The sequence below is a fragment of the Lithobates pipiens genome, unplaced genomic scaffold (assembly GCF_037356315.1).
Source record: "Lithobates pipiens isolate NorthernLeopardFrog02 unplaced genomic scaffold, aLitPip1_a1.2 Scaffold_8, whole genome shotgun sequence".
Taxonomy (NCBI): domain Eukaryota; kingdom Metazoa; phylum Chordata; class Amphibia; order Anura; family Ranidae; genus Lithobates; species Lithobates pipiens.
This window is the reverse complement of record NW_027507903.1, coordinates 269,604,760-269,627,108: the sequence shown is the minus strand read 5'-3', so window position 1 is coordinate 269,627,108 and position 22,349 is coordinate 269,604,760. Positions and strand designations below refer to the sequence as shown.

The 22,349-nt window shown below is 40.9% G+C and overlaps 1 protein-coding gene across 4 annotated transcripts in view; it reads left to right on the top strand.

Annotated features, from left to right (window-relative positions):
* PTPRQ (protein tyrosine phosphatase receptor type Q) overlaps positions 1-22,349 on the top strand; it is a 429,454-nt gene that overhangs the window by 100,813 nt on the left and 306,292 nt on the right. For all 4 annotated transcript variants that reach the window (XM_077471954.1, XM_077471952.1, XM_077471951.1 and 1 more), the window contains exon 13: positions 5,118-5,187. In XM_077471954.1, coding sequence (XP_077328080.1) covers positions 5,118-5,187 — 70 coding nt within the window. The remainder of the gene's footprint in view (positions 1-5,117; positions 5,188-22,349) is intronic.

Sequence of the window (22,349 nt, the reverse complement as noted above, 5' to 3'; positions counted from 1 at the left end):
GCCTGAAAAATGTGAGGAGATGTCACAGGACAATGTGACTCCTTTGGTTAGCCTCACCTGCAGCTTGGGCCAAAGTAACAGGCAGCTAGTGGATTTACTCTATAGTAAGCCATTTGCAGACGTGACTTAATTAAAGAAAGAAAGGATGTACACTGTGGTGAAAACAGTGCAAAGGCTCTATAAGCTTGAAGACCAGTGCCGCCACCATAAATTGCACAAATAATTTATTCAACATTAAAGATTAAAGATTTAAACATAAACAAGGGCACAGAATATTATAGTAAATTTAGTGGTAGACAATACATGATACTATAAATTGCACAAATAATTTATTCAACATTAAAGATTAAAGATTTAAACATAAACAAGGGCACAGAATATTATAGTAAATTTAGTGGTAGGCCATACATGATTCATTTCTTTTGTTCAACCGGTGGGTTGAACAGGAAGAAAAGCCAATTCCCCCGTCCATACATTCAATGTGGATGGGGTATTCCATCCCACTGAGTACAATTACAGGCAAAACCAATCACTCTTAAAAATGCTCCTTCCTCCTTCCTAACACCTATTTTGACCAACCTGTGTAGCCAGGTGCTTGGCTAAGAATGAGAGTCAGAGAAAAACTGGCTGCAGCTGCTCCCTGTGATGCTGAGCTGGTTAACAGCTGTTTCAGTAAGATGAGTTCAATAGACTGAATCAGGCAGAAATGCACTGTGGGACCTGTAATCTGGAGTGGAAATTATGCTGTGCTGATCAAAAGTTTTTGAATTACATTCTTCAGAGAACAGATTGCTGAGAGGATGGTAAATAGCTGCATTTTCCTGGGGTGTACAGGACTCAACTTCCTCTTGCCGTGAACGAGACTGGAAAGTACACATTGCTGTCCAGGGTGCTCCATCACTGCTGCATACCGGTGGCCAGACCGGGATCCAGAGGGCTGAGTTTGGGGGTGCCGACAGACTTTGGTGCAGAGCAAAGAGTGAACTAATCATACAACCACCTAATAGCCTTATTCCTACCTGCAGGTTTGATTTGGACTGTTCTCATGTGTACCAATGGTACATCTGGGCTCCAACGCTTAATCCAGGTTGAAGATTTAGACAACAAACAGAAAATAAATAGTGCTAAGAGGAAGAGTGAAACTACTATCACATTAATTAATACTAATTGACACAAACAGATTTAAATAAAAGTGCTGAGCTAATTCAAGAATGTAATCAACACAAGAAGTAAATCATAAGAGTGAGTCCATAAAATACAGTATAAAATTAGAGAAGTCTCAAAAGTGGTAAAGTAACAAAAGGGTGAGAATCTTCATCCACAGAGTGCGATAACAATATTGAATAAATCTCTGAATGAAAAGAGCCAAAAGCGCATTTGTGTCTGTAAGGTCCCACATAGGATAGTATGAACCACTCCATCGGCAAAACATCCTCTTCCAACTTCCAAACCTCTGCCATATAAAGAGAGAAGAACCAAAGGAATCACAAAGGAAAATTTATTGCAATGTACTAAATACTCACAAGGTTAAAACTATATAATCTCTTATCATATAACTTCTGCCGGTCCTGGGGCTTAGGCAGTCTACTTCCTGGTATCAAGGTGCGTAATGACATCATAAACGTCAGCTCTTCCCTAAGGGTTTCGTCACATCAGATGTCGCCTGGCAGTTAATGCTTATATTCGCTGTTCATCGCCGACTTTGCTGATTTATGAGTTAATCTCAGTCTACTGGTACAGAAATCTAGTCTAAGTTACTGTGGCATAGTTATTATGCTGTCTAGCAGACTGTGTCTGAACCTGCCTTCTGTATGCTTATTTATGCTCAAACCACAATTCATTCTAATCCATAACAACATATTGAGTTAATTTACTAATAAACAACATGGTGTCTTTTTCCTGATACTAACTCAAAGCCAAGTTAAAGATATCTATACTTGTGTTCTCATAAGTGCTTGCAGCGACTTTAATTCAACCAGGTGTGCCAGAGGGGCTGAGCTTGTTCTTGTAGTTGAGGAGTAGAATACAGAACCCAAATTACCAAGCAACTCCTTCAGGGATAGGATAGCACACTACACCTGCGTAAGAAAGATCTATATACTTACTTATTTTAAGGCTTCTCTGGCCTGGTCACATGATATGTATCCCCCCAGTCAGGCAGCAGTAACTGCAGGGGAGAGGAGGGAGAGCTGGCAACGTATGGTCCATAGGAGCCAATAGGTGGTACAGTATCACTGCTTCTAGGCATTACCAGCTGTTGTTGCGTTATCTCTGCCTCTACCAGCCAGGGTTTAGCGCTGGCTGACACAGGGGAAATAACATGCCCAGACCAGAGAAGCCTGAAAATAGGTAGGTATACAGATCTTTCTTACACAAGTTAGTCAGAATAGATGTTAGGAGGGGGGCTGGAGCATTTGTAAAAGAATAGTTAGGTTTTGCTTGAATTCTACGTGAATTGAAAAAGTATCTGTGTGGGGATCTTCACAAAGTATTTTTACAAACCTTGAAATTGTTCAGATTAAAAGAGGGAAGGCTAGAAGTAATTGAAATACAATGTGAAGAGAATATATCATTTTACCTTCCAACCACCGTGTTTATTTTCTGCAGGTTCTTTGCTAACAGAAGATATGTTTTGTGATTTTAAGTAATTTTTAGGTCTTAAATGGGCATTTTAACACACAATGCATCTTTTTTTGCATGTATTTCTGAGGAAAACTTAATTCTAAGGGGGTTAAAACAATCTCTTACTGATCTCTATAGCTACAGGCACTATAGTGCAATTCATATTATATTTCATAAGTGAAGCAGAGGAATTGTTAAGGTCCGGTTTTAGCACTCCTCTTATCTTGTGCACCTGTTCTGTGTTTACATGAGATACTAGAAGGTTGGAAGACTGCAATCTCAATGCTGGGGGGTATGAGAAAGTGAGCTAAATTGCTAACGTGAAACTGAAAGTATTCTCTCTTGAACATGAATTACTCCAAAGCACAGTGCCTATGTTCCCTCAGAATCGGCGACCCGTCAGATTAGGTAACGGAGGTGACGTTCTGTCAGCTGCGCATGGGTCTACCACTACCAGGTTTGCTCATCTGACAGAACGCCTGCAGTCAAAAAAAGGCAGCGGACATCTTAGTACACCAAGCTACATCTTGAATTTCATAGTAATTTTAGCAATAAAGTGAGCGTATATAAATAAATATAGTATATTGACATCTGAAATTAATTTTGAAAGCCTAAAGGTTTAGCGCTGAGCAGTGCGGAGTGTACCAACATGTTTTCCGCCACCTTCCTACTGCTGGTGTCCAGCTTCTTTCAAAATGTAACATCCAAACAGAATCACAGATGTTAATATACTATATATATTTATATTTACTCACTTTATTGCCAAAATTACTCTGAAATTCAAGACGTAGCTGGATGTAGTAAGATGTCCACTGCCGCTTCTTCTGACTGCCGGTGTTCTTTCAGGTGAGCAAACCTGGTATCGGTAGAACGCATGCGCAGATGACGGAACGTCACTAACGTTACCTAATTTGACTGGTCACCGATTCCGACGGAACACCTGCAGCTGTAGAGGTCAGTTAGAGTGATTGTAAAGTCTTGTTTTTTTTCTCTAAAAATAACAAACATGTTATACTTACCTGCTCTGTTGCAGTGGCTTTGCACAGAGCAGCCTGGATCCTCCTCTTCTCAGGTCCATCTTTGGCGCTCCTGACCCCTCCCTCCTGTTGAGTGCCCCCACAGCAAGCAGCTTGCTATGGGGGCACCCAAGCCGAGTCACAGCTCCCCGTGTCCATTCAGACATGGAGCCCCGGTTCGGCCCCAGCCCCTCTCCCCCTGATTGGCTAACTGACTTTGACAGCAGCGAGAGCCAATGGCGCTGCTGCTGTGTCTCAGCCAATCAGAAGAAGAGTCCAGGATGGCTGAGGAACTCGTGGACATTGCTGGAGAGAGAGGGGGCTCAGGTAAGTATTAGGGGGTGCTGGGGTGGCTCCTGCGCACAGAAGGTCTTTTATCTTAATAATCATAGAATGCATAGAATGTATTAACCACTTGCCTACTGAGCACTTAAACCCCCTTCCTGCCCAAGCCAATTTTCAGCTTTCAGCACTGTCACACTTTGAATGACAATTGCGCGGACATGCAACACTGTACCCAAATGAAATGAAATGGTACTGAGGGCGGCACTGAAGGGCACTGATAGGTGGCACTGAAGGGCACTAATAGGTGGCAGTAATAAGTGGAACTGATAGGTGCCACTGATAGGCACTGGCAGGTGACACTAATAGGCAGCACTGATCAGTGGCACTGATGATGAGGCACTGGTGGGCATTGATTGGCAGCACTGGTGGGCATTTATAGGTGGCACTGTGAGCACTGGTAGGTGGCACTGGTGGGCACTGGTAGGTGGCACTGGTGGGAACTGGCAGATGGCCCTGATGGGCACAGATAAGGCAGCACCAGCTCTCTGTGTGAGGGACCAATGTCCCTCTGACAGAAGGCGGTGATCAGATTTTTTTCCCCTCACGCTAACAGCAAAAAGGTTGCCGATCTTCTGTTTACATCAGGTGATCAGCTGTCATTAAATGACAGCTGATCACATGGTAAGGGGCCAGGATCGGCCCCTTACTCTGATCAGCCAAGTTTCATAGACTTGGTGATCACAGAGTATGCCGTGCAGGCTCCCACAGGGACGCGCAGACAGTGCACGCTCGGGAGGACGTCTATTGACGGCCTCCTGGCAATTAAGGTCCGCTCTGTAGTCGTCATTTGGCTATAGCGCAGGTGGGAGATGGTTAAGATGAAAAACCTTTTGACTTTACAACCACTTTATGGGTTTTTTTTAAGAGCTGATTTAGTGTTTGTTAAGAATATGTAAATAATGTTTTACCATATCTTGGCCAAAGTTTTACTAGAAAAAAATATATTTGGTGTGGCTGTTACAGAAATGATTTAAAGTATTACATGTTGACAGGGAGAGAAATTGAAGGCATTTATTTCTCATATGAAAGCTATTTTATTATTTGCCAGTTCATTTTGTTTCATGTTCTATGTAAATTGGGAACAGCTGGGTTTAAAGAGACTTAATGCCCACTTTTATTCATGATTTGTTCCAGGTGGCTGCTCAAAACAGTGCAGGAATTGGATCATACAGTGATTCCTTTCTATTTAACACGGCAGAGAGCGGTAAGATTATACATGTTACTATTTAAAAACAGATTTTTTTCACGTTTCTATGTGCAAGTGTTAACAGCTGACTAGGGTGTAATTATAGCATATGGCAACTAAATCACATAGGATAACCATCTATTATATTAGATATGCTTAATAACCTAAACTTATAATGGCAAATAGCTGAATAGACCTGACAAGGTTCTGTTTTGCTTGGCCATACTCTTATATGTCCCTAGTGCCATAGTGTTCAAGGCCAATACATGTAATTCCATCAGGTTGTTTTTGGGTCTCATTCGCACAGGGCATTTACTCATCTCTCCTAGATGCCTTTCCTTCTGGCTGGAGCGTTTTGGCAGAAAAAATGCTTGGAGCTTGTAAACATGTGTAAACGTGTGTAAACGTGTGTGAGTAGAGAGCACACTTAAAAGATGGGTAAACTAACAGGCTCCTCATGAATTCTCTAAATAACTGTGTTTTTGCTTTCAGTTGCCTGGTAATTACTTACCTACTTGCCTTGTCACAGAGTGTAAATCAGGTGTGCCCAACTGCTGGCCTGCTGGGCCTCTGACGTGGCCTGCGCCCCCCTGTTCTGGGATGGAGAGTAGGCAAGCCCAGATCTGCTTTCTCAGAGCATCAATGTTTTGAATGGAGCTGGCACTAAACAAAGCATTGCTGTGGAGAAAGCAGAACCACATAAGCCAATGCTTCATGTATAGCATTGGCTCCTGTCAAAGGTGAAGTGATACCAATTGCACTCGGTCTGGGACAGCAACAGCCTGCAATACCTTTAGCAAGGGAGATTCCTGAATGGAAGATTATTCTCAAAGGTCAGTTTATATTCTAAAATCACAGTGTATACATGGGCATATCTCTTCTGCAGTGGTCACTGGGCTGCTTTTAACCACTTTCAGACCGGACCATTTTGCTGGTAAATGACCAGAGGTCTTTTTACAATTTGGCACTGCGCTGCTTTAACTGGTAATTGCGCGGTCATGCAATGTTGTACCCAAACAAAATTTGCGTCCTTTTCTTCCCACAAATAGAGCTTTCTTTTGATGGTATTTGATTGCCTCTGCGATTTTTATTTTTTGCGATATAAACGTAAAAAGACCGCAAATTTTGAAAAAAAATGATATTTTCTACTTTTTGTTATTAGAAAAATCCAATAAACTCAATTTTAGTCATACATTTAGGCCAAAATGTATTCAGCCACATGTCTTTGGTAAAAAAAAAGTCAATAATTGTATATTTATTGGTTTACGCAAAAGTTGTCACATCTACAAACTAAGGTACGTTTTCTGGAATTTACGCAGCTTTTAGTTTACGACTGCCTATCTCATTTCTTGAGGTGCTAAAATGGCAGGGCAGTACAAAACCCCCCCAAATGACCCCATTTTGGAAAGTAGACCCCCTAAGGAAATTGATAAGTGGCATGTTGAGCCCATTGAATATTTTATTTTTTTGCCTCAAGCGATTGAATAATGACAAAAAAAAAATTTATTTTATTTTTTTACACAAAGTTGTCACTAAATGATATATTGCTCACACATGCTATGGGCATATGTGAAATGACACCCCAAAATAAATTCTGCTGCTTCTCCTGAGTACGGGGATACCACATATGTGGGACTTTTTGGGAGCCTAGCCGCTTACGGGGCCCCGAAAACCAAGCACCGCCTTCAGGCTTTCTAAGGGCGTAAATTTTTGATGTCACTTCTCACTACCTATTACAGTTTTGAAGGCAATAAAATGCCAAGATGGCACAAAACCCCCACAAATGACCCCATTTTAGAAAGTAGACACCCCAAGCTATTTGCTGAGAGGCATTTTGAGTCCATGGAATATTTTATATTTTGCCACAAGTTGCGGGAAAATTACAAACTTTAATTTTTTTTTTTTTTTCACAAAGTTGTCACTAAATGATATATTGCTCACACATGCTATGGGCATATGTGAAATGACACCCCAAAATAAATTCTGCTGCTTCTCCTGAGTACGGGGATACCACATATGTGGGACTTTTTGGGAGCCTAGCCGCGTACGGGGCCCCGAAAACCAAGAACCGCCTTCAGGTTTTCTAAGGGCGTAAATATTTGACTTCACTCCTCACTACCTATTACAGTTTTGAAGGCCATAAAATGCCAAGATGGCACAAAACCCCCACAAATGACCCCATTTTAGAAAGTAGACACCCCAAGCTATTTGCTGAGAGGCATGTTGAGTCCATGGAATATTTTATATTTTGCCACAAGTTGCGGGAAAATTACAAACTTTTTTTTTTTTCACAAAGTTGTCACTAATTGATAAGTGGCATGTTGAGCCCATTGAATATTTTATTTTTTTGCCTCAAGCGATTGAATAATGACAAAAAAAAAATTTTTTTTTTTTTTTTACACAAAGTTGTCACTAAATGATATATTGCTCACGCATGCCATGGGCATATGTGAAATGACACCCCAAAATAAATTCTGCTGCTTCTCCTGAGTACGGGGATACCACATATGTGGGACTTTTTGGGAGCCTAGCCGCGTACGGGGCCCCGAAAACCAAGCACAGTTATTACAGTCACAAATGACACCCGCCGGGTGATCAGGGGGTTAAACCTTTATTAGGTAATAAATGGCGGGTGCCCTGAAACTATAAAAAAATAACTAACCAACCAGCGTCACCTGTAACAGTTATATGGTGATCACTGGTGAAAGGGTTAACTAGGGGGCAATCAGGGGGCTTTATGCGGTAGTATATGGGGGTCCCTGGCGCTATAAAAAGCTGCGGCGAACCTAAATACCTACCTGCCTAACTAGCGTCACCTGTGACACTAATACAGCGATCAGAAAAACGATCGCTTATTAGGCTGGGTTCACACTGGAGCGATGCGGGAACGCCACGAATCCGCGGCGGGCTCCCGCATCGCATGCCTCCCGGTGGCAGTTCACACTGCCCTATGCGAACTGCTGGGAGTGTCAGTGAAATGTTAATGACACCCCCAGATCAGTTCGCATATCGCAGTGCGATCTGCAAACTCGGATCGCATGGTGTGAACACCCATGCGATCCGATTCTGCTGCAGGCCAAAAAAAGGGTCCCGTGCGAATTTGCGGCGGGTGCGATGCGAATTCAGCCATACTATCTGTATGGCTGAACTCGAATCGCACAGAGATCGGATGTGATTTGCACTGCAGTGCGGTGCGAATCACATTCGTTCTCATAAACCGCTGCAATGTGAACCCAGCCTTAGTGACACTGGCGACGGGGGGTGATCACGGGGTTAAACCTTTATTGGGGGGGTTAGGGGGGTACATTAGAACTAAAGGGGGCTAACCCTAACTGCCCTAACAGTTATTACAGTCACAAATGACACCAATGCAAAAAAAAAAAAAAATGACATTGGTGTCACTGTGACTGGGGGGCAGGGGTAATTGGGGGGGTGATCGGGGGGGTGTGAGTGTGCCTGGCATGTTCTACTGTGTAGTATCGTGTTGGTGCAACTCACCGATCCTCTCTCCTCGGTGTCGGAACGAAAAATACCGACACGGAGGAGAGATTACATCACTTCCTCTCCTGTGTTTACATTACAGGAGAGGAAGTGATGTGACGAAGGATTTCTATTCGTCGGGAGCGATCGCGAGGGGGTGGCCATGAATGAATGGCCGTCCCCTCATCCGGGATCGCTCCCGAACGAATACCGACCGCCGCAGGCACCGGGCGGGGGCCCGATCGGGCCCCCGACCGGCGGGAAGGCAAGGACGTACATGTAAGCCCTTATGCCTGCCCGTGCCATTCTGTCGACGTACATCGTCGTGCGGCGGTCGGGAAGTGGTTAAACAGACCCGCAGGTGCACTGTGATTACCTGCATTGAGCCATAGACTTCTGTTATTACCTGCGGATTTGGTGTGCTTTCAGAACGTGCACGTCAACTGCAGAATATAATAGAAGTCTAGTGGAAAGACTTTAGTCAGATAGGGTCCACCTGTCCATTTTTCAGGCAGACCCAATTGACCCTTCATTCACCTCTATGGAGCGGCAGATGTAAACGGACTTGTGTCCGTTAACACCCGCTTACCTCTAATTCAATCTGCTAAAAAAAACAGAAGGGGGTCTGTACTCTTCCATCTGGGCAAATTGGATCAGAGGGCCTATAGAGTAGAGTGGGCTGTGTCCATGACCTCTCTGCATATGCAGAGTTGTCACGGACCTGTCATCAGCCCACTTCGCTCATTGTGTCCCGCGTCTGGTTTCCAAGTCACTTAAGTGGCCCTCACTCTTCAAAAGGTTGGGCACCCCTAGTGTAAATTTTCAACCTTGGGGAGAAAACTAATTTTCAAAGTTTCAATTCACAACTTTGCTTGTTTGGTTATTACCTGTGTAACAATGACCATATGTGAGGACAATGGAAGCTGAAATCCAAGGTTTGTTTTATTTTAATACAGTTATGCACAACTTACGTAAAGCAGAACTAAACTCAATCAAAATTAACAATTTTAATCCTTATTCTGCTTGCATTAGTAAATAGATAGAAGTTATGTTATATTTATTTGCTTGAAACTTTTTGTTTTACATTTCTTCAGTTGCTTCCTGGTTTATTGCCAAGGCCAAAATTATGTCATATATCCCAGGAGTCTTCATGGGCATTTTATTCTTTGGCCTATAAGAGGGGAGGAGGACCTTTCTTAGTTAAGGGCATCACTCATTGTACACTTTGGGGTTGATTTACTAAAGCTAGAGAGTGCACAATCTGGTGCATCTGTGCATGGTAGCCAATCAGCTTCTAACTTTAGCTTGTTCAACTAAGCTTTGCCAAAAAAAACAAAAAAAAAAACTGAAACTGGGTAACAGAAAAGAAAAGACAAGTGCAGAAGAGCTTACTTTAGTTACATTGCTATTCTTTCAGAAATGCAAATTATGATATTATCCAGAATAGCTAGGTAGTGTATATAAAACTTGAAATAATATGGTCTTCATTGAAGTGTACCTCTGTTGATCTCCCTAATTGCTGCATAAATTCAGAATATTATAGTGCCATGTCACACCCTCTGGAAGTCTCCTGTAAGGCTAGGCTCACACTTGTCTGGTGAGAATTTCCCTCTGTTTTCACTGCAAATTTCCAAAACAGCTGTTCAGGGGTTCAGGTGCGATTTAGATACAGTTCAGAAGCAAATTTTCAGCAGGTATACATTATATCAATATTGGTTATTTATCAGGTAGAGAAATTACAATTGCAAATGTATATGTTCCTAGTGATGCTAAATCAACATTCTTCACCCAATTTTTTGATACCCTGCAAAAAAATATCATTCACCACATATAATATTGGACGGAGACTTTAATATTGTTGCTCAACCAAACCTGGATCACAGCAAACAAAATATATATTCTAAATCTTTTTCTAAAACGACATTTACAAACTTGAATTCTTTACAGTTCATACACTCATGGAGAGCACTGAATATTGGTGCATGCGAATACACTTTTTATTCACACCCTCACAACTCTTACTCATGTCTCGGCTATATGTTCCGTACAACAATCATACTGGCCAATACAAGAGATGCCTCAATATTTCCTTGCTCATGGTCTAACCACCATATTTCCATTTTAAACACCCAATTTATAGGCCTTTTCTCAGCTCCTTATTCTTGGAGACTCAACGAATCCTTATTAACAGATACTCTCCAACAACAAGAATTAGCCTCAGCTATAGAAGAATATTTTTCATTAAACTCTACCCACGAAAATTTCACCCACAACTCTATGGCTAGCCCATAAAGCTGTACTCCGAGGCTGTCTTATCAAAATAGCTGCAAATAAAAATAGAGAGAAAATGGGAAAAAATCCTCTCCCCAACCAAAGATTTACAAACAATTTATAAAACCTATGCCAATACACATTACCCCTTAATCTTCAACACAATTTCCCAAAAATGCACAGAATTAGATTCTCTGCTTTCTTTTAAGGCAAAACATTGCTTTGCTGGTCTAAAGTGAAGTTTCTCCTTTCTAGAAACTCTTATTCAATCATGTTTGCTCGAAAACCTAATCAATCAATTAGCCCAGCACATGTATATAAACGAAAGAATAACTCTAATCAATTAGTCACCCACCCACAAGAAATAATATCCATTTTCCAAAAATTGTTATTCAGATCTTCTATCAGCCCCTAATGTTCCTATCCCTTCCTCAGCTCAACCGTGGCTAGAAAAAATCCTTATTCCGACAATGAACATAACTTGATGAATTAAATTCCCATTGTTCATATGAGGAACTTAGATAAATTATAAAATCACTCAAAAAAAAAATCAGCCCCTGGCCAGGATGGCTTTCCCTCCCTAATTTGCTCATATCCTGATCCCAAAATGAACTTCATTATATAATACTATTTTGAAAGGTGATCCTCTCCCAGAAGACATGCTCCTTGCAAAAATGTCATTGATCCCTAAACCAAGAAAAGACCATACCTTACCCCAAAATTACAGACCGATTTCAGTAATAAATTATGTCAAAATTTTCAGTAGACTTCTATCAAACAGACTTTCTGCAATAATTCCCTCACTGATTTTCCCATATCAATTAGGATTTATCCTGGGCAGACGCTAGACGAATGTTATTCAGGACACAAAACTCAAATCATGAGCTGTACTGTTTTTAAATTTGCACATTAATAAAGCTTTTGACAGTATCTCCTGGAAATATCTTGATTTTATACTATGCAGATATGGCTTTCAAGGGGAATTCTTACAAGCCCGTCATGCTTTATACAATAACTCTTTCAAAAGAATAAGAATACCAGGTTGCAACTCTGAATTTTTAAATTGGGTAGAGGGACAAGACAGGGCTGTCCCCTATGCCCTCTCTTATTTGCACTATCCATAGTTATACTAACGCACCCCGATATCAAAGGCCATGTTGTAGGTAATGGTAATTACAAATTAAGCATGTATGCAGATGACATGCTACTATTTCTCACACAACCTAATATTGCATTACCTAACCTGCAAACCTTACAGTCTTTCGCTCAAATTTCAGGATTAACAGCGAATATTTCTAAATCCACAGGAATGCCAATTAATATATCCCCTGAACAATTTAATTCACTCCGTAACTCTTTCCCTTGCATATGGTCAACTGAATCTCTCTCATATCTGGGTATTCATCTAATTCCGGACATTAAGAACTTATTTGCCAAGAATTACCTCCCGTTAATGGAAAAAACAGGTTTGATCAAACTATGGAAGTCCTATCACATTTTCTTTTTGGGTAGGATTACCGCCATAAAAATGTCTATACTACCCAAATGATTGTATCTATACAGAGCACACCCTATTAGAATTAGTAAATCAGTAATAACAAAATTTCAATAGATAATTAAGACATTTTTATGGGCAGACTCTCACCCTCGTTTCTCCAAATTAGTATTATATAAACAACAAACAGGGGGGGTTTGGGATTACCAGATCTATGGTTGTATTATCTGGCCGTTGGTCACAAATGGCATGTACCAAAACCAAAAATTCCATGGGTCAGGTTTGAGAGTGATTCAATCCTCCCCTTATCATTATCAGGTCTTCTCTGTATTAAAAATATTCTACTGCATACCATAGCAACAAGAAATCAGATGGTACAACAATCATACCAAATGTGGAAACTTTAAAACAAAAAATTCTAAGTCCTTACCCCCCCCCACAAGCCTCCTTTATAGGTGATCCTAAATTCCCATTAAAGATCCACAGATTTCTCATGGTGGATTAATAATAATTTAACCAATCTTAGTAAGTTTATAGAAAATTCTAACTTTTTTCTCCTCTATACAAAGGAAATACCAAATCCCCAAGAATGAACACGGTCAATTTCTACAGATAAGGCAGTTTTTTAACTCACACTTCCAAACCTCAAATACAGACCCTCCTTCATTTTACAAAAAAATCTGTCAGATATCTCCTAGAGGACAAGGTCTAATCTCAAATATATATCATCACATGGTAAACATACAGTGAAGAAATTACCAGCCTTGCAGAAATGGGAGTCCGAATGTAATACATCCCTCTCTACAGAAGAATGTGATTCCCGTATTGAAAATCTTTGCAAATGCACCAGATTCATTACAATTAGAGAGACGGCCACCAAACTATTTACTAGATGGAACTATACACCTACTAAACTATACACAATTTTCCTTTACGGTACCCCAAATGTGCTTTAGAGGTTGTAACTTACTTGATTCATTCTCCCACATATCCTGGGAATGTGATAAAGTCTCACAAATATGGAATCAATTAAGTAATTTTGCAACATCGATATTAGGTTCTCAAATAAATCTCATACTTCATAACTGTCTGTTATTCACTAAAATCAAAGGACTGTCTATACCTCATATGAGACTGGTTCACACCATATGTGTAGCAATTCATTGGCTCATAGCCTATCACTGGAAATCTCCCTCAATACCAAAAAATCTATTAAAAATAAGAATTAGTTCCATTAACCAGATGGAAAAAAATCTTTCACTTATTATACAACTCTATACAATTTTATAATAAAAAATGGTACTCTTGGTTCTCATATGTTCAGAAATGCAAACAATTGCATAGAGATGTTAGTTCAAATATATATTTCTATATTTTTGTATTTATTTTTTCATCATATATATTCTTTACACTATTGTACAGGCATTTATTTGTAAAAAAAAAACCTTGATAGATTGCATCAATATATTTTCTACTTGTCTATTTTTCAATAATTATACAATTGAATGACCTTTATATGTTAATATTACTGTAATTGAAACCTTTTATAGTACCACAATTTAACCTCAATAAAAAAAGTTTGTAAACAAAAATAGAAGCACATTTTCTTAGCTGGTTGTTAAGGAGTGGGCTGGGAAAGATCAGCTGCTGCATCCTTAACAATTGATGAGTCATTGAATGTAAAGAAAAAACATTGCCGGCAATAAGAAATTGTGAAAAAAATGGCATGGGGGTTTCCCTAATCCATACCCGGACCTTTGAGTCTGGTATGGATTTTAAGGGGAACCCCACGTCAGCATTTTTAAAAAACAGCATGCCCCCCCAAATCACACCAGACCCTTAGATCTAGTATGGATTTTGAGGGGAACCCCCCACTCCAAATTTAAAAAAAATGGCATGGAGTCCCCCCCAAAATCCAAACCAGACCCTTTGAATGATTGGAACTCCTCCCAACCATACCAGTCCAGATGCCCTCAACATGGGGGGTGTTTTGGTGCGGAAGGACTCAGCCCCCCCACACCAAAGCACCTTGTCCCCTGGCTGGTGGTTGTGAGGGTCTACGCGCAGGGGGTTTATCAGAATCTCAGATTCCATCCTCCCCATGTGAATGAGTATGAGGTACATTGTACCCCTACTCAGTCTCCAAAAAAAGTGTCAAAAACAAAATAAACACACCTAGACAGTTTTTTAAATTCCTCTATTAAAAAAACAAAAAAAACAATGACCCCTGGTGTAGATCCAGCGCCAATCGCAAAGAACGCCAACACAGACGACCTGAAATTTGGTTCGAATTTTGAAAGAAAATCGTATCTAAGAATTTTCATATGAATTTTGCATCAGTGGGCTGCAGCGTCCTACTGAGGGGTGTAGGGAGCTGCACATGCTTGGATAAGGGTCTGGTATTGATTTTGGGGGGACCCTACGTCATTTTAAAAAAAATTGATGTGGGGGTTTCCCTCAAGATCCATTCCAGACCCGAAGGGCCTGGTATGGATTGGGGGTCACGCTGTTTTTTCTCATTTGAATTTATGTGCAAAATTGATGACATGTGCGATTCAGATGCGTTCCCATAGAAGGCAATGAGCCTGGAATTTGCACCTGAATCGCACCGCAGGGTTTAGAAAATGCACAGGACTGTTTTCAAATTCACACTGAAACTGCGCTGCAGATATGTAAGGCAGCTCCATAGAAAGCCGGTTTGGTTCAAATGTCATGCAAATTGTTTCAAAACGCATCCAAATTGCATATACGTGAATGAAGCCTAAAACCTCGTACACAAGGTCTGATTGTTGGACGACCGAGCGTCTGATTTTTGTCAAAAAGTGGAATTTTCAGATTGTACAAAACACATGCCTTTTAAAATAAGTTTGGCATAACTACATGCAAAGCAGCTTCATTTTTTTTAAAGAAGATGAGAATTTAGACATTTCATCAATTGCCTCGCCATGAGTATTATTTCTAGATTACGAACAGTAGTCTACAAGACCGAACTCTTCCCAGTCGTTCCTTGATTCCGAGCATGCGTGTTTGTACTTTCGACTTTTGTGTGACAAATTTCTGTAAGAGGTCACACAGTACGAAAATCAGAAGGGAAAAGTCTGAAGACGAGTTGTCTGCGGATTTTCGGATCGTTAGTACGGTGCATTCGACAGACGATTTGACTTTTACATCAGACAATTGCTGGATGGGCAGGCTATAAAGTTTTAGTCTGATGTGAACTCAACATCTGATTTTCGGATGATCAGTAGAGAAATCCGTCAAACAAAAGTCGAAAGTACAAACGCGCATGCTCGGAATCAAAGAACGACTGGGAGTTCATTCAGTCTTGTAAACTACTGTTCGTAATCTTGAATTAACACTCGTGACACGGCAATTGATGAGAGGACAAAATTCTCATCTTCTTTAATGGGATAATAATAGGGGGGTTAGTTCTTTCAGGGAGGACTCGAGACAGCTGCAGAGGGACCCCAGAAGACAAGGATCAGGGCCACTCTGTGCAAAACAAACTGCACAGTGGAGGGAAGTTTGATATGTTTGTTATTTAAAACAAAAAAAAGAAACCTTTACAACCCCTTTAACTAGCATCTGAGCACAAAAAATACATCTTCTGTTCTATACTGACTGAAGTTGGTGACAGGGCGAAGCAGGACGAAGAGTGACACAGGCTTCTGTGGTGGGTTCAAACACAGCAGGTGATATGAAGATAATCTAGATACTACTGAGCTGCTGAAGATGGTCACACTGGACCTGGGGATGCTGGAGATGGTCAAACCAAATGCTGGAAGGTCAGGCACAGGAATCCGCAGATGCAGGAACAAAAAACATACTTTGAGCAGAATTCAGCAACAGTCATGCAGCAGAGCTATCAATTAGTAAAGTAGGAACAGGGTCAAAGTTCAGGCCAAAGTCTATACCAGATAGGCAGCAAAGGTACAAAAACAGCAGGCAGAAGGTGAAGTCAGGACACAAGCCAAGGTCAACACCTGTGCATGTGTACAAACACACACAGATTTGCGCCATATAACACACACTATATTTTCAAAAGTATTGTAACGCCTGCCTTCATACACACATGAACTTTAGTGGCATCCCAGTCTTAGTCCATAGGGTTCAATATTGAGTTGGCCCATCCTTTGCAGCTATAACAGCTTCAACTCTTCTGGGAAGGCTGTCCACAAGGTTTAGGAGTGTGTCTATGAGAATGTTTGACCATTCTTCCAGAAGCGAATTTGTGAAGTCAGGCACTGATGTTGGACCAGAAGGCCTGGCGCGCAGTTTCCACGCGAATTCATCCCATTGGTGTTCTATTGGGTTGAGGTCAGGACTCTGTGCAGGCCAGTCAAGTTCCTCCACCCTAAACTCACTCATCCATGTCTTTATGGACCTTGCTTGGGCCAACTCAATATTGAACCCTATGAAATAAGACTGGGATGCCATTGAAGTTCATGTGCGTGTAAAGGCAGGCATCATAATACTTTCGACAATATTAAGTAAGTGTGTATTGAAGTGCTCAGCTAAGATGATTGCAACATGGGCTTACAGGTAATTTCAATCGCTATTTCTCCTTGTTTTTTCCACAGTGTCAGAAAAGCATCTGACAATGGAAGTAGATGTGGGGTGAAGCTTAAAATTTTGAAAGAATTGTTTGTCGAAATGGCTAGTCGAAATGTTTATTTTTTTACATTGCATATAAATCAACCCAGGCTAATCCAGGTGAAGCTGAAAACATGGCATCATTTATTTAGTTTTTCTTTCCAAGTTGGTTGCTTGGATAATCTAAAATGTAATTCTTCTATACATTACATGTACAGTAAATCAACTCAGGCTAATTCAAGTAAAGTTGAAAAACTGGCATCAACTATTTGTTGTAGGCAAGATGGATCTTGTTGGCATTCATTACATATATTAGGAAATACCTTACCAGGTGTTATATATGGTGTTATATATGCTCTTAGACTGGCAAAAAAATCCATCCTAGTGTGGTCAAACTACTTTAGTCATCAGCCAGTGAGTTTAGCCACCATCCAGGCTTTGAAGAGTATTAAAGATGCAACAAAGATCAAGTTTAAACATTCTTTTTTATTTTATTATTTTTTTATGACTTTAACAGGTCTATATAGACAATTTAGCTTGTACATTAATTCCTTTTAGCATGGTTTAATCCTTAGCGTGTGGTAAGTAAATTCCCAAAGCTTGATTTGTCTCTTGAGATTGATGGGATCCAGCTGCATATCTCTCTTTCTTCACTGAGAGGATTTATTAAATTTGGCTACTTTCTAGCATTCCCTTTGACAGCTAAATCTCTTCACTGATAAAAACGGAGATATGTTAAGTTTATTTAAAGATGTTTAAAATCAGTCTGCAGTAGGACTAGATATTAAAGCTAATGCTTTGGGAAATTTAGAAATTTTTATGAGATGGGATGCATGTGGCATAAATAAATGCATATATTTCAGCAGGTAAGGCTGTTAAAGCAAAACTCCAGCCAAATATAACAAGATAAAATTAATAACCCATTAATAGATAACATGACAAAAGCTGTTTTTGCTTCACTATTCATCATCAGTTCAGAGATTTCCCCTGTTGTACTTTTTCTGCCACTAGATGTCCTCAGTCTTATGGCCTGCATCATTCTAGATCTAGGACTAGATCTGCCCTCTTCCTGTTACTGGAAGGTGTAAGAAGAAGCATCACAATGATCAGTTCATGTACTTCCTATTAGAGCTGCACGATTAATCGTTAGGAATCAAAATCATAAATTTTTTCCCTTCCCGATCTTCAAAACAGCGTGTCACTATCTTTCTAACAAGTGCAGAGAGTTCTCATAGCTGGAAAAAAAAAATCCAGGGAGCCTGTCAAGTTTTATTACAACACACAAATAAGTAGAAACAAAGTATCTTTTGGTTCTTTTATCAAAGGAAAGAACTCCGTGTGTAGATGAGGGAAGTAAAAATCATTATTTTCTGTTAGAAAATTACTTGGATCACCCTAACATGATATATTTTTTTTTAGCAGAGACCCTAGAGAATAAAATGGTCAAATTACAGGTCAAATTCAGTTACATACAATTTTTTTTAAATGACACGATGTAATAATGACAACAGATCAGCATTAGCATCAGCACTATACATCTAGGTGGAGTGGTCGCTGCGATATTTTATGTCACACCGTATTTGCGCAGCGGTTTTTAAAAAGCATTTTTTTTTTTAAAATATAGTTTAATTCATTTTAAAAAAAAAGTCTACGCAGAAAAGTTAGCCCGATTTTTTTTTTTTTATAATGTGAAAGAAGATGTTACACCACAAGAATCGTGATCTTTATTCTAAGCAAAAATATTGTGATTCTCATTTTAGTCAGAATCATGCAGCTCTCCTTCCTATCATTGTGCTTCTTGTCAGGACATGTACTGCTTGACATGTTATACTGTTTCTTTCTCTCAAACGCCATCACTGCTGTACATGGACTGCAGGAGCCTGATACCAGGTCAAATTCAGTTACATACAATTTTTTTTAAATGACACGATATATTAATGACTACAGATCAGCATTAGCATCAGCACTATACATCTAGGTGGAGTTCAGGTTTAATACTAAGAAGCTCTATCACTCAGACGAGGAACACTCACAAACTAAATCTGTAATATATAGTGGCTTATAACATTCAAAAGAAGAAATGGACACACTCTGTACTCAATCAAAATTATTTTATTCAGAACATCCCAAAGTGTTGACAGAAGGCTGATAGATGCAATTCACACACTTACATTTTTACCATTCAAATTAATGTCTTTCTGATCCCCCAGAAATCAGTGAGATAAAACAGGTGTGATGTGTGTGTGTGTGTGTGTGTGTGTGTGTGTGTGTGTGTGTGTGTGTGTGTGTGTGTGTGTGTGTGTGTGTGTGTGTGTGTGTGTGTGTGTGTGTGTGTGGGGGGGGGGGGGGGGGGGGGAGGTATTGCCCAAGCAGTGTAGAGTTTTCTATTGGGTTCACGACAGTCAAGAACTATGTTTTCTATGTCTGCCCAATTTTACTAAAAATGAAAGTAAATTTGAACATAGCAGTTGGTTCCACCAACAGTTCCAAAGTTCAAAAACACTAAAAAAAAGTCCTTGCCTCCTGACTTGCTTTTGCAGTGCCGTTAATCAGGCCTTGAGCATAGGCTTCTGATATGGTCGCTCAGAGCACCTTGCAGCACCCCTAGGTTTCGCAAAACACCTGTACCTTGCACAGTTTTCTCAGCACTCTAAGCTTTCTGCTACGCCGGCCAACCCCCTGGCCTCTGGGCAGTAAACCTCCTGATTCCTGTGTGGAGCAATCGTGTGCCCCGAGTGGAACACACCTGTCTCCTGTTTGGAGCCCTGAACTATGTCCAAACCTATGATTATGAAGGCTTGTGCACACCTGTACACACAGTTTGCCAGTCCACAGTAAAACCTGGACACTGGCAGACTTCTTCCCTCCTTTTTGAATCCTCCAAACTCTTGAATCCAATCTTGAATTACAAAAACCTGGAGAAAACTGTTTTGCGTTTTTAACCTCCTCCCGCCCGCCCTATAGCCGAATGATGGCCGTAGAGCAGGCTCTTTCATCCGGGAGGCCGTCCCTGGACGTCCTGATGTTTACTTCCGCAATGCGCGCCGCCGCGGGCATGCATCGGGGAAGTTCTGTGTTTGCCGTGTCCCCTGGAGACAGGCAAACACAGATCGCTGTAAACGGCCAATCACAGCGGCCGTTTACAGCATGATTGGCGTGTCCAATGTGAGATGATCTCATATGTAAACATATGAGATCATCTCGCAGCGCCGCTCTCCCTCCTCACACAGACAGCATGTGAGAGGGGAGAGATAAACGGCTGCAGCGGACGTAAGTGTGAAAAAAAAATAAAAAAATTTAAAAGTGCCATCCGCTCCAGTGCCATCCGCTCCAGTGCCATTCTCCCCCAGTGCCATCCTGCCCGAGTGCCATCCTGCCCCAGTGCCATCCACCTCAGTGCCATCCGCCCCAGTGCCATCCACCCCAGTGCCATCCACCCCAGTGCTACCTGCCCCCAGTGCCACCTGATAGTGCTATCTGTCCCCAGTGCCACCTGTTGTCAGTGCCATTTGTCCCCAGTGCCATCTGTCATCAGTGCCACGTATAAGTGCCATCTGTCATCAGTGCCACGTGTCATCAGTGCCACATAGTGCCATCTGTCATCAGTGCCACATATTAGTGCCATCTGTCATCAGTGCCACGTATCAGTGCCAATTGTCATCAGTGCCACCTGTCAGTGTCACGTGCCATCTGTTGTCAGTGTCACGTATCATCAATGCCACTTATCAGTGGCATCTCTCATCAGTGTCACGCGTCATTGGTGCCAGGTATTAGTGCCATCTGTCATTGGTGCCACGTATTAGTGCCATGTATTAGTGCCATCTGTCATCAGTGCCACGTATTAGTGCCACGTGTCATCAGTGCCACGTATAAGTGCCACGTGTCATCAGTGCCACATATTAGTGCCATCTGTCATCAGTGCCATGTATAAGTGTCATCATTGCCATGTATCAGTGCCATCTGTCATCAGTGCCACATGTCATTGTCCTGGTGCTCCAGGGCCTTCAAAAGTATAATAGGTAGTCAACAAGTTAGATGTGTAATTTATGCTCCTAGAACACCTGATGGCGCTCCCTGCATGTTGGGCCTCTCTATGTGGCCAGGCTGTGAAAAAGTCCCACACATGTGGTATTGTAATACTCAGGAGGAGTAGCAGATTTTTTTGGGGGGGTGTCATTTGTGGTATACACATGCCATGTGAGAGAAATAACCTATTACAGTGACAATTTTGTGGAAAAAAAAAAAAATGAAAAATCTTAATTTTGCAAAGAATTGTGGGAAAAAAATGACAACATCAAAAAGTTCACCATGCCTCTTACTAAATACCTTGGAATGTCTACTTTCCAAAAAGGGGTCATTTGGGGGGTATTTGTACTTTCCTGACTTGTTCGGGTCACAAGAAGTGAGATCGGCCACCAGTACATCAGATGTGATCAATTTTGTGCGATTCGCACCACAGCTTGTAGACTCTCTAACTTTTACAAAGACCAAATAATATCCATTAATTTGGGTTATTTTTACCAAAGATATGTAGCAGTATAAATTGTGGCCAAAATTTATGAAGAAAAATTAATAATTTGCATAATTTTGTCACAGAAACAAAGAAATATGCGTGTTTTTCAAAATTTTCGGTCTTTTTTCATTTATAGCGCAAAAAATAAAAACCCCAGAGGTGATCAAATACCACCAAAAGAAAGCTCTATTTGTGGGGAAAAAAAGGACAAAAAATTAATTTGGGTACAGTGTCGCATGACTGAGTAATTGTCATTCAAAGTTTAAGAGCACTGAAAGCTGAAAATTGGTCTGGGCAGGAAGGGTGTTTAAGTGCCCAGTAAGCAAGTGGTTAAAAATTTAAAAATTGATACAGTGTTCCAGAGCCCCACACTCTGCATTTTTGCAATCCATATGTCACTTTTGCCTACTTTTACGCAGTAACAAGGCGTCTCACTGTCACACCCCCCCAACCCCTGTTTATTTTAATCTGGAGGGTAGAGTAAAGAGCCCTTCGCTTTGGCCCATTTCTGCCTCTTCCTCCTCCTCTATACTGTGGGCTCTAATGCTACATTCCTGATTCTTTTTTCACAAATGTTTCTTCCCAAACCTTATCAGGGATCTACTAATCTTTTTACCAAACCCATCCCTTCGTTGGGTTCATAGGCTCTCTCCGATCTGAGTGTACTGTGGCTTTCCTGACACTGCCCTGAGGTTCACCAACCCTCCTGCAACTAGTCATGGAAACCAAAACATTACAAATCAACCAGGCGCTATTCTGTTTGTCATCAACAGAGGCATCATTTAGCAATGGATTACACATCTCAATATTGTCATCAACAGTGCCAGC